Source organism: Capronia coronata (assembly GCF_000585585.1).
Source record: "Capronia coronata CBS 617.96 chromosome Unknown acBCG-supercont1.4, whole genome shotgun sequence".
In the NCBI taxonomy this organism is placed as follows: domain Eukaryota; kingdom Fungi; phylum Ascomycota; class Eurotiomycetes; order Chaetothyriales; family Herpotrichiellaceae; genus Capronia; species Capronia coronata.
In genome coordinates, this window is record NW_006912896.1 from 2268385 (window position 1) to 2284945 (window position 16561).

The 16561-nt window shown below is 53.0% G+C and overlaps 6 protein-coding genes across 6 annotated transcripts; 2 read left to right on the forward strand and 4 right to left on the reverse strand.

Moving 5' to 3' along the window:
• Positions 1-263: 263 nt before the first annotated feature.
• Positions 264-749, forward strand: A1O1_05363 (uncharacterized protein; the record flags this gene model as incomplete). Its single annotated transcript, XM_007726249.1, has 2 exons — positions 264-603; positions 655-749. 2 exons carry the CDS (start codon positions 264-266, stop codon positions 747-749), a joined length of 435 nt encoding a protein of 144 aa, XP_007724439.1.
• A 1076-nt stretch (positions 750-1825) lies between these two features.
• Positions 1826-2602, reverse strand: A1O1_05364 (40S ribosomal protein S13; the record flags this gene model as incomplete). Its single annotated transcript, XM_007726250.1, has 4 exons — positions 1826-1999; positions 2059-2105; positions 2307-2339; positions 2401-2602. 4 exons carry the CDS (start codon positions 2600-2602, stop codon positions 1826-1828), a joined length of 456 nt encoding a protein of 151 aa, XP_007724440.1.
• Positions 2603-3513: 911 nt separating this feature from the next.
• On the reverse strand, positions 3514-4133 carry A1O1_05365 (uncharacterized protein; the record flags this gene model as incomplete). Its single annotated transcript, XM_007726251.1, has 2 exons — positions 3514-3898; positions 3994-4133. 2 exons carry the CDS (start codon positions 4131-4133, stop codon positions 3514-3516), a joined length of 525 nt encoding a protein of 174 aa, XP_007724441.1.
• A 3250-nt stretch (positions 4134-7383) lies between these two features.
• Positions 7384-7938, forward strand: A1O1_05366 (uncharacterized protein; the record flags this gene model as incomplete). Its single annotated transcript, XM_007726252.1, has 1 exon — positions 7384-7938. One exon carries the CDS (start codon positions 7384-7386, stop codon positions 7936-7938), a length of 555 nt encoding a protein of 184 aa, XP_007724442.1.
• Positions 7939-8894: 956 nt separating this feature from the next.
• A1O1_05367 (uncharacterized protein) lies at positions 8895-13448 on the reverse strand (the record flags this gene model as incomplete). Its single annotated transcript, XM_007726253.1, has 2 exons — positions 8895-13222; positions 13286-13448. The coding sequence occupies 2 exons, from the start codon at positions 13446-13448 to the stop codon at positions 8895-8897; spliced, it is 4491 nt and encodes a 1496-aa protein (XP_007724443.1).
• A 756-nt stretch (positions 13449-14204) lies between these two features.
• A1O1_05368 (L-ornithine N5-oxygenase) lies at positions 14205-15698 on the reverse strand (the record flags this gene model as incomplete). Its single annotated transcript, XM_007726254.1, has 1 exon — positions 14205-15698. One exon carries the CDS (start codon positions 15696-15698, stop codon positions 14205-14207), a length of 1494 nt encoding a protein of 497 aa, XP_007724444.1.
• Positions 15699-16561: the final 863 nt, after the last annotated feature.

Below are 16561 nucleotides of genomic sequence, written 5' to 3' on the forward strand. Positions count from 1 at the left end.
AATTCATCAGTGCGCTCGTGCGGTAACTTCGCGTTTAAAGCGGCACAGTCCAAGTGAGGTGCGAGTACGGCGCTTTCACATCTACAGGTTACTGTATTGCGGGTGCATTGTGTTAACATCCATGATGCAGTAACAGCGCAGTTACAACGCATATTGCTGTCGCCACCCTCAATGAACGAAGAGTAAGTTCGCTTCTGTGTGTGCTTCAACAAACAATATCCCATCATCATCACGCTTCTTCTCCTCGGTTACATGCTTACAGGATGCCTGGACACAGGAATCGCAACGGCCGCCGAGGAAACGATCCTAGAGGCACCAACCCCCAGCGCCAGTCTACAGGACCACGAGCTGGGACTCCGAATGCGTCGCAAGCCAGAAGAGGTGCGAAGGCAGGATCGAATATGAATAGGTCAATAGACTCGGTCCACAACGGCTCGGCGAGACAAGCTACACCTCCTCCCGAACAACATGTCGCCATGGCGGGCTTCAACTCCGATGCAGTCGAAGCCGTTCTTAGGCAGGGGTTGGATACCAAGGCGCCTGTTTACAAGCCAGAAACTACTCCTCAAACAACTAAACCGGAAAGTCCCTGGGGCCTGAAACGTGGGTGATCTCCTTTCTGTTGACGTGAGCCATGACTAACGATGACCGAAGCCGGTGCGATGGCAAATGGCAAGGATTTCTGGCTCGACTTACGCAAACAAGTCGCCGCCCTCCAGCAGACAGGTGGCACCAGTCAGGGAGGTTGACAAAGAAACGTAAAGGACGTTCATATCTTTCCATGGTTCAGCGGCATTCACAGAGACGGTGTTTGTTTGGGTTGTCAAGATACCCCGGTGTAGGCGCGTTTCCAGCATGCTTAGCATTCTCTGCTGGCGATCGACCATCAGTCTACTGTTTTTTTGAAGAATGACTTCCCGAATCCAGAGTTGGCGAGGATCTGTAAGGGTCGGTACTGTGCAATGCTGCTACTGGATCTCGTGCTAGCGCCTGTTCTGGCTTTTGCCCACATCTGGTTCTTCCACTCAACACCCGTGCCGCTGACTACTCGGGAGTCCCTTCCAATCCAGCTCTCCGACTTCAGCACCTTTTGCCGGATGTGGTGCCATGGTAGGAACATGGTACCGGCTCTGTCACCCTGGTATTCCGAAAGAGAGAAGAAGCGAGACTACACAGAGTTCTGTCTGCGCAAGGCGATCCGACTCTTCAGCCGCGACATATGCTCAAATAACTAGGGCTGGACGTTCCATAACCGTGACTAGGTACCTGATCCTGGGACGATGAACAATCAGGTCGAATCAAGTCACCCATCATAAGAAGTCGACCTGTATTCAGCCAATACAAACCTTCGAAACTTTCCATTCTGTTCGGCATCTTGTAAAACATCTATCCACAGAAATGACTCTGACCAGGTGCGCATAACATGGGACTTGCCGGCCTCCTGGGTGCAACAAATAACGTAGTTCAAATATACGGACTATACTTTCCTTTGCGCGCAACTTTTCAAAAATTTCACAGGCAACAGAACCAATGTTAATCCAAGATTGGAGTAACAAGCACATGAAAGGGTATAAGCTTCCGGAACATCAAGTAGCACAATACGAAGACAGGTGTCATGACGGTCTCTTTTTCCCGGGTCTGGAATTTGACCCCCGGGTCTATGTAAAGCATCACTCCAGATGCAGCGCAGCATCAAGAAATGCCTGCGGCGGTACGTCTTCTCTGAGACTCACCCGCATTGATCCTTCCCCATTCTCGATTGATGGCTCGACCTGCCAGTCAAGCGCCGAGACAATTTCACAGATTCATATCTCCAAGAAATTACTTATGCGACCATGGTGCTGGCGGTTGCGCTCTCGTACTTCCAGTTGGGTTGCAGGACGCCGACGGTCTTGTAGTATCTGCTGAGACGGTGGATTCTCGACTCGATGAGAATGAGACGGAACTTGGAGTCCTTGTCCTTTCGGTTGCGCTCGAGGTGCTTGCGGACGGCGACGGCCTAAATGAGGATAATTAACATCCCAACTCTACCTCTATTTGCTGTATTCGAATGCTTACCTTCTTGATCAGGAAGTAAAGGTCTTCTGGGATTTCCGGTGCAAGACCTATTGTCACTCTGTCAGTCTGATGGACCAATGCAGAGGCAGTGCTGGACCATTTGGTAATGGCTAGCGATATGACGGGATAGCCAGAAGATCCAGATGGAGGCGAATCCTCATCTTTCTTTTCTATCTTTTATCTTTTTCTCGTGTCGCGAAAATGGGTATCTTTTCATGTCGGGGTAAAGCGAAGAGGTCTGCGCATACCGTTTGACTTGAGGATTCTCAGGATCTTGTTACCTGCACGCGACCATGAATCAGCAATTTATCCAGCAACGCATACAATATGACTCTTTCGTACCAGTAACGACTTTAACTTGGGCAACACCATGGCTGTCTCGAAGAACAACACCGATCTGGGAAGGAGTTGCGCCCTTTCTGGCGAGCTTGCAGATGTTGTCGACGACCGTCTCCGGGGTGCTCTTGAACCACGTGGGCACGGATCGCGAGTATGGGATGGCCGAAGCACTGATACCCTTTCCCTTGCTGTGAAGACGACCCATGACGGCTGTTGTCGAGTTTGTCGAATTGTCGGAGAAATTGTATCCGTCGTCGTTGATCGCACGATGTTGTAGTCGAGGTTGAGGCCGCAAGATGATTTTGTGTGAGATTGCCAAGACTTGCAATCTTGGCGCGTAGGCAGGGCCCCTTCAGGAACTTTTTCAGGTTCGCGGTTCTCCGACCTCATTGAACTCCATCCCATCGTGATGTGGCATTATTATTATCAGCAGTTCTCACTTTGCTTCGCCAGCATTTCATCCACCGGGCTGGCTTGAATGTCTCGAGTGCCAAAGAGGATAGCTCGGTTGCATCGCACTTGATGCGGAGGTACGGAAATACTTACTGATGTCGTTTGTAACAGCAGACAAGCCTTTCTGTACGTATAACCCCTGGTTTGCATTCCTCTTTACGAGTTCTTTTTTATGATGACACACTACGAAAAAATTACAATATTTCTGGTACCTCTTATGTCAGAAGAGCTTGCTGCAAAGCGGGTTTTCTTCGATGATCTATATGGACTTCTGACTTGGCTTCTGCTTCATCTTGCATTCATATCGTGGCTTGGGTTCGAGACAAGGGCTAATATGTCTATAGCAGGTTGAAAAATATCTCCGAGGAGTAATGTAAAGGAAGGCAGACAAATGCATGACAGTTGCAAGCTTGCTTCGATACCTACGACAGGCTGTCATTACTGCCCGCTGTTTCTTTCACTGCAGAGCCCTTCTACTGTGATGTGTGCGAATGCATGTCTTTCTAGCAGTCGGAGATCGTTTTCGCAGTATAACACGTGTGTAATCCAGATTTCCGCCCTTCCCAAGGGTCTACTTTTCGCGCATACCGCCCATGCCGTAGTAGTGAGCACCGAATCAACGCCAACGCTACCCAATTGACCTGGAGTATAATAGCCTCTGGATCATGATATGCCTCCCATCTCCGTATCATCATCCCTCGGTGTATTCTGCTCTTCCTTCTTTTCTTCCTGCTTCATGCCATTGGTGGCTGGCATATCTTGTCCAGAAGGCGTTTCTGGCACAGGAACTTCGGAGGTTGCTACCGGCTCCAACGCGGGCTGGATGGGCTCATCTACCACGACCTGTGGACGTTCAGACTCCGGCTTGTCTTGCTGCGTTTCCTGGGGTTCTGACGGCGCAGTTGGCTGGGTTGTCTCTTGGTGAGGTGCCGGAGCCTCGAATTTGTACAAGAATCTTTCGCGGATGTTGGTTCGGTCCGGGTTGCCTTCGTATAGGATTGACTGATGGATTAGGCATTCTCCCAGCCATTGAAGAGGAAACTCTGCTCTAAAGAGAAGAGGGAAGCAATCAGTCGGCAAGCTTGACACGAAATTACAATGCGGGAGACACGCGTTTCTAAGGTGTATTGACTCCTCACGTACTCGACGCCTAGACTCTCTGTGATGGCTTTCTTCAAGAATGGCGCAACTCTCGCATTCAAGTAGTCCCGTAGCGGGACTTGTTGCTTGTTGTTGGTCCCGTTCACGACCACGGAAGGAGTGTTAGGGGCAGCCTGCGACATGCTGACTGATAGTCCCCAGACTTTGTTGTAAAAAGGGGATAGGATCTGTCCCACGTACACAAACCGGGCGCGCAGTCCAGTCCAACTCCAAAAGTGATCTTTTCCGCTTCAACCTCGCATACGGAAGGTTGCCCGGGTGGAAGTCACGTGTTGGTTCCACATCCTGAAGGGCCGAGACGGTTAGTTCGAGGATGAAGTCGCAGACATGTGTCGTACGTACTTGGCAATGTCAGAGCGGCACTACAGTGGTGAGACCCCGAAGACATTATATGCGATCATTCAGTGCCAGATTCTTGTCCAAGGTGATTTCTCCAAAACACTGAGTTTGTGGGATGTTGCGGCAAATGCTAGGGCAGCGGAACGCGAGAGCTGTAGCAGCCGACAAGAGAGATTCAGCACAACGGCGAGAATATAGATAGAGACTCTGGCGCCGTATGAGCTCGGCTTGTGGGAAAAGGTGATCACAGATGCGAAATAGTTGCCCAATCCACAGTTCTGTTGGACATGGGTGGACTTGGTACAATGAATGATAAAAGAAGCACAAATCATAACGATTTGCAACGGATGGATGCCCGCTATGCCTTGTAATGTTGCAGATACGACCACCACCGAGTACGATTCTTCAGTGGGCGGAGGAACGAAGAAGCTCAGTAAGGTCAATTCCCATCTGTTCGCATCATGTACCACATACCTTAAGTAAGGACAATGAATGGGCTGTTTCTCGTGGGACATGTTATTCTGATCATATCAGATCACCCGAATGCCTCGATTGCTGCTTGTAGGATAGATACCCATGTGTTGACCTGGCGTACATTTCCCCGCCTATACTCAACCTTGTAGCATCATTCTTCCGGGTATTTATCACCCCTTGAGAGTCCTTATGAGGCGCAGTGTTGGGAAAGACAGACATCCTCTAGACGTCAGCCACGTGTCGATACGACAGGTGGCAGTGGTAGAACAGACTAACTTGCCGCAGAGCGGATTCTGCGGAAGTATACAGTGCAGCTTTCACAGCACCTGCCGTGCATTGGACATTGGCGACACCTGACTGTATTTCAATGCATTGTTGGGTCGCTTGACACCACTAGCGCAGCTCTTTGTGCGGCGTGTATGCTTGCTAGAGTGAGGCGACTGTTGTTTAGCTCCCGCAATCGTAAACGGGCAAGACTTTGTAGGGCGCAACGTGGCTCTGCAAAAGTGCCCGACGTTCGTCATTGATGCGTTGGCAAGAGTTGGCGTAGCCGACGCACGCGGCAAATAGCGGTCAGAGCGACGATGGGATCTATATAAATGGGCGATATCGCAGAACGTTGTCAACGGGCGAAGGGGGCAAAGGATGAGAGAAAAGGAGAAACGCCTGCCAGGCACTAGGGCATCTTGTCAGCTGGGACATTTCAACAGGTAAGGCAGGCTTCATGTTTGGGCACAAGCGTCGATACCGCTCGGTTCAAACTCATCACTGGGGACAATAATGACAACTGCTGTGTCTTGACACATTCCAGCATGGTGCTCCATCAAGACGGGTGTCGACCAATGCTTGTAGACGAGGCTGCGACACTGAGGGTCCATGTGTTTTCGAGAACGACTGTTGGGACGCCAGGCAACGAGGCAGACAGTTGCGATTGAAATGTATGTGGAGGAGTAGCACTGGCATGGAGGAGGGAGAGACGCACGAGGCAGGATCCCAGCCGCCCGCAGCCGCGTTGAAGCTTGGGCGACTTCTAGGCGCTGATTCGGTGGCCGGGGCACATCGTCCAGGTATCTCATTCGACACTCCGCAGTCTGCTACGGGATGGCGCCGTCTCTCAAGACCTTAGGATCCCTGGAGTGCGCCCGGTTCTATCCACTCTCCTCTATCAAAACGCAGTGGATGGAGAGAGGAATTGTGAGCCAAAGTCCGCCGTCGCGCAGACAGGAAATCCAAACATATTGCACGGTCTCAGCAGAAGCTGGGAACCAACTCAATCTGAGGCATGCTGCAGGGGCGCGCAGGACGAAAAGCTTCAGACTGCGCGGCCCTAATCTTGCGAGCATGAACCAGCAGCACCAAGACCTGCCTGGCTAAGCCTGTTCGACTCTGGGACAGGTGCAGGAGACCAGATTCCCACCATTCACCACCTCGTCGAGCTCCATCCCGACCACGATCCATACCTATCTCCTCTGCGCCTGCATCCACCATCCCGCTCTAGCTCTGCATAGCTCTCCAATGCTGCAGCTGCAAATCGATCAGAGAAATCTCCCAGACCCAAGGCGTGGTCTGCTGGTCGACCTCCAACGGAACCTGCCCTGGGGCAGACAAGACACAGAGCCCTCCCTCATGGTTTAGATGGCCGTAACCGGCCACTCACAGCGCGCCGTTACATGTCTTGCAGCTGCGACCTACATTGGCCTGCCCGCGCCCTCCTGATCATCTGCCTCCTTTGCTGGCCAGTCAATTGCTCGATGTAGATGGCTCCTGAGTCCTTCTGTGCCTGGAGCAGTAGGAGCAGGATTTTTTCTTACTACAATTGCGACTAGTCGACCCCGAAAAAGATTCCCCAGAGATCGAAACGGGCTCAGCTGAGTTGCCTCCAGTCTTTTCCGTCTTTGCACCGAAAGTTTGCGATTCCCGCGATACAGTCCTCTCTGAATGAACAGTGTGCAGGCGCCCTATGCTGTCCGCTGTTGCGCTTGAGGACGGTCACATGCAGTCCTCTTTTCGCCAGAGCCAGCAGTCCTCTCCTTTCCACCCACCTCGATGTCAAATTTGTTCGGGTCGCCATGGACAGTTTCGGAGAAAATCGTCCTCTTGACCAACATCATTCAAGATGCCGGGCACGATGTTCCCTCCTTGCTCCTTCAGAGTATAGCCGAGCGCAATATACAACCTAGGTGGACTGAAGTCGCCTTGCCAACAGGTATGCTTGGAAGATGCAAACGAGTGTGCGCGCAATGATAGAAGCGTCTTGAAATGCCGCTGCTTGATCTGCAGAAATAGATCCTTGTTGCTCCTGTGGGCGACGCTGTAGACTGGACTGACTCTGTGGTGCGCGTAGGTCGATCCCTTAGTGCTTGCCAGAAACTCTACCAGGAGATGCTACGCGTCCCTATACAACAGTCTCGCTCGTTCTCTGCGATTGGCCCTCCTGGATATACTCCCCAGTCTTTTGGACCCAATCTACCCCAAGTAAGAGCTGTGTCTGAGCATGAGTTGCAACCTCCAGCCCATCGTTCGATACAACCGCGTCCTCCACGGGCCACTGATTCGCCGATGCCTTCTGTCACCAATGGAGAAGCGTTCACAATCCTGCGCCCATTCGCGCCTGAGATAGGCGTGGAACGGCGAAGGAAACGGGGTAGGCCGACGAGGGAAGAGGCCGAGGAGCGCGACAGGAGGCTTGCAGCGGCTGGCCAAATCTACGAGCCAAAGAAACGGTCAGCGAAGAAGGCCAGGCTTTCAGGCACACCCGGTTCGTTCACCGACCCTCGGCCTGGCACGTCCCCTGGTATGGAGACTCCATTGTCGCAGCATGCCGAACACTTGGGGGAGGCTTCAGGCGGGAGGCGACGCCCAAAACAGCAACTCGAGAAGGAGGGTTCTCCCCGACACGCCGCCCCTCAATCTCCGTTGGACGATTCCGGCAATGAAAGGAGTACCGATGCCGCTCACAGTCCTTCAGACCGATTGCTCTTGAGGTCCGGCGAACGCGCTCAAGCAGCGGCTCTCGTCTCCAGGTCTACAGGGGAGGCGCAAAGTTCCAGCTTTGAGCAAGCAGAACCGGAGCAGAAGCACGGTAAGATACAGACCGGCTCGCCTTCGGTCTAAGTCCTCGCCCACGACGCCGTAGCGCAACCGCCGACATCCTATAGCCCACAGTGCTGGCCATTCTCTGCACCTATATTCTCGAAACAGCAGCGCACGATACACGAACGAGGCATGACAATAGAAAAAGGAGCAACACATGTGTCAACGATACCCACGGGCTCGACGTACAGACCAGAGAGGGGCTACATTTCTCTGCGCACTTGACTATATTCGATTCAATTCCGGTCCATCTTCCAACACAGGTGATCGCATAGCGACCAGCACACAAGTCGCAGCCTGCATGAGCACAGCAACTAATACAACAACAACAACTACTACTTATTTCTGATGTACAACTATAATTAAGGGGCGAGATGGAAATCCTGCCGGTTGGGATGGCTCCATGCAGTTTTCCGCAGGAGGGCCAGGCATGGTTGAAACATTGTGTCTGGTTCCTCTGAGTGGGAACCAAAAGAAACAATAATTGCTAATACGAACATATTTGTGTTATCTGGATGGGTGAACGGGGGAGAAGAGTCGGAACGAGAACGGGAAAGTTCGTTCAGTATACGTACTTCGATCTATCCAAGGCAATGCTGGACGTTATAACATGACACCTTGGGCAATCGTGAAGATGTAGCAAGTATAGGTGGTCTACCCACACAGGAATATATACCTATAATATGTCGCGGATCCCTTGGTTACCTTGGGCAGAGATATAATATAGGTATATTCGAATTTCAGATTATACTGTATGCCAGAGAACCAAGGGCATCAATAGCCCCAAATTTTTCGTTTCCCTCGCCCATCGAAGTAGAAGACTTTTTTGGCACAGGATGCAGACAGTCCTGCGTACGCGCTTCCCAGGCGCATGACAGAAACTGAGTGAGCACAACATAGCAGGACATACAATTTGCGGCTGCATTGGCAGATTGAAGGCATGGATAGATGACTCGATGAAGGAATCAATGCATCGATCAATCGTCGTACAGTCCGTCATCGTCGCCTTCCACGTCATTCGAAAACCCATCCCGCTCCGCGTCGATTCCAGTATCATGCGAAGACCAAGAGTTGTCTTTTGCCTTGCCCTTGCCCTTCCCCTTGTCCATACCGCTCCCGTTCACCACGGACCCGTTCAGATGATGGGTCATGCTGACTCCATAATCGTCGTCCGCGTCCGCATCCGAAGAGGCACCAGAGTCCGGGTTACCGATCCGCACTGCCGGTTGAACTTGCCTCTGCAAGTGGGCGGGATACGGATTGTCGGTGGTTGATGGTGGCGTGTATGCTTTCTGCTTAACCCTGCCTTTGGCCTGCAGGAAGGACATGTTCGGGAGTGGCTGCGCAGGAGGGTTGGGGACGTCTTGACGTGGTGACTGTACCTGTCGAGCTTGGTCCACTCGCAAAGAGGTTGGCGTAGATGCGGGTGGGTTTGGCCGGTATGGCAATCTCGTTTGCTCGGCGTCGGTACCATGCTGATGATGGCCACCATCCTTGGACGGAACCGTAATATCCTGCTCCTCGAACATGTTACGGATCCTTTCGAAATGCTCCAGCTCCTTCTTGCTGACACTGCCGACCAACTCGGTCTGGGCGGCGGTGAAATCCTCCTCGCCCACCACGACCTGGACGTCCTCCTCCGAAGCCAAGTGGTCGAAGAAGTAGCCTGTGCTGATCTCCTCACCGCGCGCCATGCTGATCTGGCTGACCTTCTCATCCACGGCCTGTGTCTTGCGTGTGATTGCCTTCAGCATGGCGTCGCTGCAGAGTGCGTACAGGTCTGCGCCGGTGTAGGTGAAGGGCAATCGGCTGGCAACCCGCTTCAGGTCGACGTCTGGCGCTAGCGTAAAGTTCCGAGTCAAGGCTTTCAGGATTGTCGTTTGTTGATCGTGGGTGTCAGCAACTCCCAAGTACAACATCTTGTCGAACCGGCCTGGTCGCAGCAAAGCGGGATCGAGAAGATCTGGCCTGTTCGTTGCACCAATGACAAACACGCCACCCGCATTCGAGGGCGAACTGTCATCCGCGCTGTCGTCGCTGCCACCACCGGTCGACATTCCATCCAACTCGGCCAGAAGCTGAGAGACGATGCGGTCCATAACGCCTCCACTATCACCTTGGTTTCCTCGTTTCGGCGCAACCGAGTCCAACTCATCAAAGAAGACGACGCATGGGCGAGCGTCTCGAGCACGTTGGAAAACTCGTCGTACATTTGCCTCCGACTCACCAATGTACATGTTGAGCAATTCGGGCCCTTTGACGCTGAAAAAATTGAGGCTGAATTCGGTGGCGATAGCTTTCGCCAGAAGAGTCTTACCGGTCCCGGGCGGGCCATAAAACAGGATACCAGAACGTTTTCTGATACCATTGGCGAACAGCTCGGGATGCGTAAGAGGTAAGGAGATGGTTTCCATGATTGCATCTTTTTGCGACGACAGACCGCCAACATCTTGCCAGGTGACCGTAGGGATCTTTGGAGCACCAATCGCATCAGAAAAGGTTGACCGAGCGGTAGTTATCGCGCGACTGAAATCACTGGTGAGAAGATGTGTGGCTGCTTGGCCCCCAGATATGTATACATCGGAAGGATGACAAGATTGGACGTCGGCAAGAGCCAAAAGACGTGCAGATCGCGCCAGTGAAGCACGGCTGACAACGTCAAGCAGGTCCCCTGCCACAAGGGCAGCGGTCTGAAGGGCAATGGTTTTCAGATTGATGCTGGGCGAGAGCGGCGTCGAACTAGACGTACAAGCGTTCCGCAAAATGAGCTCACGAGCTGTTTCGTCCGGCGCCATAACCTCGAACTCATGAGAAAACAGGCTTCGAAGGGCTGCCGGGATGTCATCGACTTTTGTTGTTGTCGCGACCACTACTCGGGACCAAGAAATAATCTCCTGCAACACGGGCACCATCCTATCGGCAGTCAAAGCATCGATGTGTTGAATCAGCAGCGCAGTTTGCTGGGGGCCTCCAGAAAGAGCACGCTCCGCCCGAGTTCGTAGTAGAGCCTCGGTTTTCACGTCGCCCCCGCCTGTTGTTGAAGCATTTTCGGAAAGCAGGTCGTGTGCAGAGATGGTGAAGGTGTGCACTCCAACGGCCGAGCAAGCGGAGTTGGCAATGTAGGACTTCCCAACCTGCCGCTGGGTGGAGTATAACAGTATCACCAGAGGAGGGAGGCCTAGATTGATGGCCCGGGTGCTGATTGACGCCGATATCAAGCCTGACAGACGCTTTTCCAATGGTAGTCTCTCCAGCGTCGGTAGATCTGACGCAGTTGCAATTTGATCAATTTTATGCACCTGTCGCTGGGAGACCTTGTTGATTCCAAACCAATACCTGCTCCAGCATTCTGTCAAATGCGACACTGAATGAATGCTGCTGCCACTCTGCGAGACTCTGGCCTGTGAAGTATCGAGTGTGACCACGCCTCCCCACGTGTTTTGCTCCCCGTCTCCTTCATCATTGGGAGCTTCCACATCGATTTGCTCTACCGAGAACCAAGCAATAGCGAATCGAGCAGCGCCAGAAGCATCCGGCACGTTGAGTTTTGTTATGGTCTCCTCATCTCCCGGACTATCGTCCGAAGCAGCCGACGAGGAAACGGCCTTCCCTAGTTCCCGATCCACAGGAACGGCAATGAGATCGCCTTTCTTGAGCTGGCGTCTTTTGCTTTCCAGGTGATGCTTTAAGGAAGAGAATAGCGTCGACTGCAGGACAGGATTGGTCGTTATTGGATCGGACAACTTCGAAAAGACGACCTCCTTGGCAAGGGGAGGCGATTTGGACGCGCTTGAACGAGGCAGTTGGCCGAATCTGGCATCATGGTGGCGTGGAGCTGGTGGCAATGAACCAACTTTGACATACGGGGCATTGGACAGATTGGCGAGCAGTATGGGCGAGAGATAGATTACTGGTGACAAGGGCATGGCGAGGTCTCTTTGTGTAAAGCTTGACCTTCTGTCACCAGTTTTGTCAACAGCATACCGCGGCTGCAGAGCTGACAGACCTGATAAGCCAAAGACCCTCACAGTGCGCCAGTCCGATTCTTCGTCATCAGCAAATGCAAGAGTCCTGAGCGCCGATGGCGGAAGCCCCTGAAAGCTTACATTCCGGGACACCTCGATACGGACCCAGTCGCCAGAGAAACATCCGATCTTCGCCAACGTGCTGGTGTCAATAAATACAAAAGATTCATCATCATCCAATGGATCAGGTTTGGGATGCATCAGCTCTAGAGGGACCTTCCGCAGGAGAGCCTCGGTCCTGAAGACTTTGCCCAGTCGCGTACCACCTCCGGCGGTTGCCGACGTAAAACTCGAATAGAGGGAGCCAGGCGTGTGCGTGCCTGTTGTCCTCTTCCCACCAGCACGTGGGGTTGCAGCAGTCATTGACGAGAGCGTCCCAGCTTGCTGAGGTGGCAGGCCTGGAGCACTGAGCGAGATCATATCATCCATGGAATCCGAATCGTCGTCACTTTCTTCGTGGACTGAGAGGTCAGACTCGGTTTCACCATCAGATACTCCATCTCCATCCGATCCCGTCCCTGCCTGCCCGTCCTCTGCCGCCGAGAAGAACTGGTCATTGGAAGTGTCTTCTGCGGTATCCTCGAGCGACTCTTCGATAATGGGTTGCACTGGAGCTAACCTTTTCAGGGCTTTCTCCTGGGATGAGCCAGTTTGTATCAAAATAATCTTTGTCTTGGGGGACAGCAGCCCTTGAGACACAGGTTCGCATTCGACTATGATGGCGGGAGGTGCCCGAACGTGGGTGATAGGGTGAGCGGGCAGCGGCAAGGGAAATACATCACCTGTATGGATGATGGGAAGGTGAGAGAGCGCCTCCCGGACAAGAGAGGTCATGCGAGAAATCTGAGCAGGCACATTGTGTAACACTCCGTTCGCTGTCCCTGGCCTTTTGTCGACTTTAATAGTTCTCGCATATTGGAAACCTCCGCCGAATTTTGTCTGCACATCATCCACCCGGTCGAGTAACCCCTTTTCCACAGACACGTAGAGAGTTTCGAGAACAAGAGGCTTCGTAGCAATTACCCTGATCTCGATTGACTTTGGAATGTGGCCGGGATGACGGTCTCGATCGACCGCGGCGTATGTCTTCAGAATGGACTGGCAGGCAGAGGAACTGGGCGAAAGTTTGACCACGTTGGATTCGCCAGAAGGACCCGTGGAAATTTGAGGATCGGAAGGCTGCGCCGGTAGGACAGTCCATGTCGAGTCTTGCAAGTCGATGTGCAAAGGGGACCACGGCGTCAAAGCCACGAAGGGCGCCGTATTGAGAGGACTTGTACCTGCAATGCTGGTTAGAGAGTGTGTTCCCTGCAAAGAGCGGTTCGGCGAATCTGTAGCCATACCCTCTTCTTTGCACGCGAGCTTTGCCCAGAGACTCTCCGAAAGGAATGCGGCGCTGCCTTTGACTGTTTCGTCGAACACCAGTCGAGCGGACAACGGCCGCCGCTGAACCTCGCGCCTCCGACGCTTTTTAGGGTGCTCAAGCTCATGTTGAAGGCTGTCCATGACGGCTCAATTGCTGACAACAAGCCTCGGCATGGTCATGCAGACAGCGGACAATCGACTTTGGAGGTCAACCAGAATGCCTGCTTTTGGCGGGAAAGATGTCGATAGTATACTGTAGGTCTTGGTCCGCAGTTGGGACGGAATGTTACGAGACGTGGTTCAAGTTCGGCTGCGCTCTCGTTCAAGTTCAAGTCCAAGTTGGACCAAAAAGGAAACCGATTCTGCCGAGGCACAAATCGAGGTCGACGAAAAGCAGTATCACCACTGCATACTTACCTAGTATTCATGCTCTCCAACCTTGCTACGATAGTATCTCACTCACAAGCCTACAGGATGTTTTGGAAAGGCCATATGACTATCTACAACTCGCTTCCGTCGAGAGAACAGGCTGACTTAGTGGTCCCAAGTCCTGGCCTTGCCCCCAGCCTTTACCCCAGGCGAAACCCGCAGTTGACAACCCCGAGGCGACTCTCAATCTGGTAGTAATGTCGAGCAACCAGACAGCTCCCTTGCGTTCTCGCGGGCTGATTGTATGCATTAATCATTGTGTTTGCGGAGGTGGCGTCCATACAGGACAAAATAGTGGTCGTCTCACGAGGCCTGCTTAGACAAATATAAAGGGTATATTGATGCGTCAATCACGATGTCTTTGGGGGAACGCCTCCTGCCGGTCCCGGTGCTGGAGGCAAGCGACTGCTGATTGCATCTACCTCGAACAGCAGACGCTGTGTGACATGACTGTCACATTGCACCATCTCAATGGCCACCCAGCCTGAAGTCGCGCCCAAAGATAGAATCTACCATTTCTCCGCTGCGTGTGGACAGGATTGACAGCAGTGAGTCTGACAGACCATGAGTACTCTCGTTGCAACCCTGTAGCCAAATGCCCATGCCTTCCTCCACAGCTTCCGGACTCATTTTCAAGCCATAGTCCCGCCCAGGTTGCCACACCCCATTCTTGTTTGCGTTGATGCACTGACAATCCCTGAGCATGTCAATGTGCGCGTCCCGTCGGTACCCAGTGGCCAGCACGACAGCGTCGAAAGCTAGAGTCTCCTGGGACATATTGCTCAACGGGTCCAAGTTGGTAAGAGTCAGGCTGAGTTTTTTGGTCACTGGATCCTCGGCAACGGCGGTGACCTCTCGGGTTGGCATGACCTGGTGCTGCCATTGAGTCTTGTCTGGTTGCTTGATCCCTTGGAGATATAGATCATCGTATATCTTTTCAATGAGCTCCAACCTGACCACACTGTAATTGGTCGCCTTGTTTCGCTTCAGAGTATGGTAACGCACATCCTCTGGTTGCTCGAAGAAGGTGTCGACAGCTTCGGGATTGAACACTTCGTTGACAAATGGCGAGTCATCACTTGGTCGCAGAGCGGTATCACGGAAGATCAATCTCGTCGCGGCATTGGGGTATCGGCTGTGAAGATCATTGAAAACCTCAGCGCCGCTTTGACCGGCTCCGACTATGGCAATATTGTAGGCCTTGTCCTTGTCCGGTAGGATCTGCGCGATCCTCGTCTGGTACTCGGATGAGTGCAAAATGCGCTCATGGTAGGCAGGGAAGATGGCCGGCCTTGCTGGTCTGCCGCCCGCCGCAATAACCACGTTCCGAGACAAGATCGTGTTCAGTTGGCCAGTGGACAGATTGCGCGAGACCACCTCGAAGCAATCGTACTTCCCCGTAGTTCCCAATTTCCGAGGATGTATTGACTCAACCTGCCGGCTATATTCCACCACATTACCAAAATGACCCGCCGCCCACTGCAAATAATCGTCGAATTCGAGGCGGGATGGCAAGAAGGTGCAGAGATTGGTGAACTGAACTAGCCGGTCGTGCTCTTTCAGGTAATTAAGAAAGGTGAAATGGCTGCATGGATCCCGGAGGGTGGCCAGATCTTTGATGAAGGATATCTGCATTTTGGCACCCGGGAGCAACATTCCTGCGTGCCATTTGAACGACTTCTGTCGTTCAAGGAAACGCACTTTGGGACTGTCAATCCCATGTCCGATTTCTGCTTGGGCTTGCAGCCGGTCGCTCAGAGCTATAGCAATGGCCAGAGAGGCCGGCCCAAACCCTACACCGACCAGGTCGTGAACCTCCTCCAGGGCGGCGGAATACAGGTTCGCGGGAGAGCGGAGCAGTCGAGAGGAGCTCCCATTGTTCAGTTCCGTAGAATCCCAGGCACTAGTACCCGGGACTGGCCTCGTCGAGTCCAGGCTCTGATTCACAGCACCTGGAGCCATAGGGGTCGTCGACGATACACTCGGGTCTTCAACGGTTGCGATATTCTCACCTGGGAAACGCTGAGAAGTTTGTCAGTCAAGGAACAAGTGACCTACGGCAGACTATAAAAGACGACGGGATGGACCATGCATGTGAGCCGCGTGCCAGGCCATCGGACGCTCCTTGTGTCATTGGGAGAGCTGTCAGAGCGGACACGCCCGCCGAGCTGTTTATCCCGGCTGGCCTTGTTCTCACCGGATTGGATAGAGTCACCCTCGGAGGCTTCAATCATCCAACAACACAGGTTTCATCGTCGCAGGAGAGGGTCTTGACAGCAGTAGAAGCAACGCTGCAGCGAGAATGCCCAGCATTAACCACGCCGGTTTGGGGAAAACGCAGGATGAGGATGGAGAGGACAAAATGCGCGCACCACTTTCCGGCAGCCGATGACGGAGAGCCAAGATGTGATGCCGGGCGATTATCTGATAATATGCATCTGATTGTGAAAATTTTATCTGATAATCGGAGATCAGGCCAGAGGATCGCACAGCGGCACAGCCGATGCTTCCTCCAGCCCCAGTTTCTCTCCACTGCCTTCACTACTACTTGGTGGGCTACAAGCAAGTCCCCCGAAGGGCTTGTTCGCCGGCGTTCAACCTTGACACCTCTTGAACTCTGCTACGGTGGAAACGAAAAATTCTCTTCCTCGCCGGCCCCTGTGACCTTCGGCTGTGATTCGTCCTCTGTCGATCGAACGTGCAGCTACGGTGTTCTGACCATATTGCTGTTTGCATGGGGACTGGGGCTCCTCTAACAACGTGGGACACACAGTGGTGGTGACCATGTCAGTCGCCCTGCGCATGGTGGAACAACTTCCTATTGC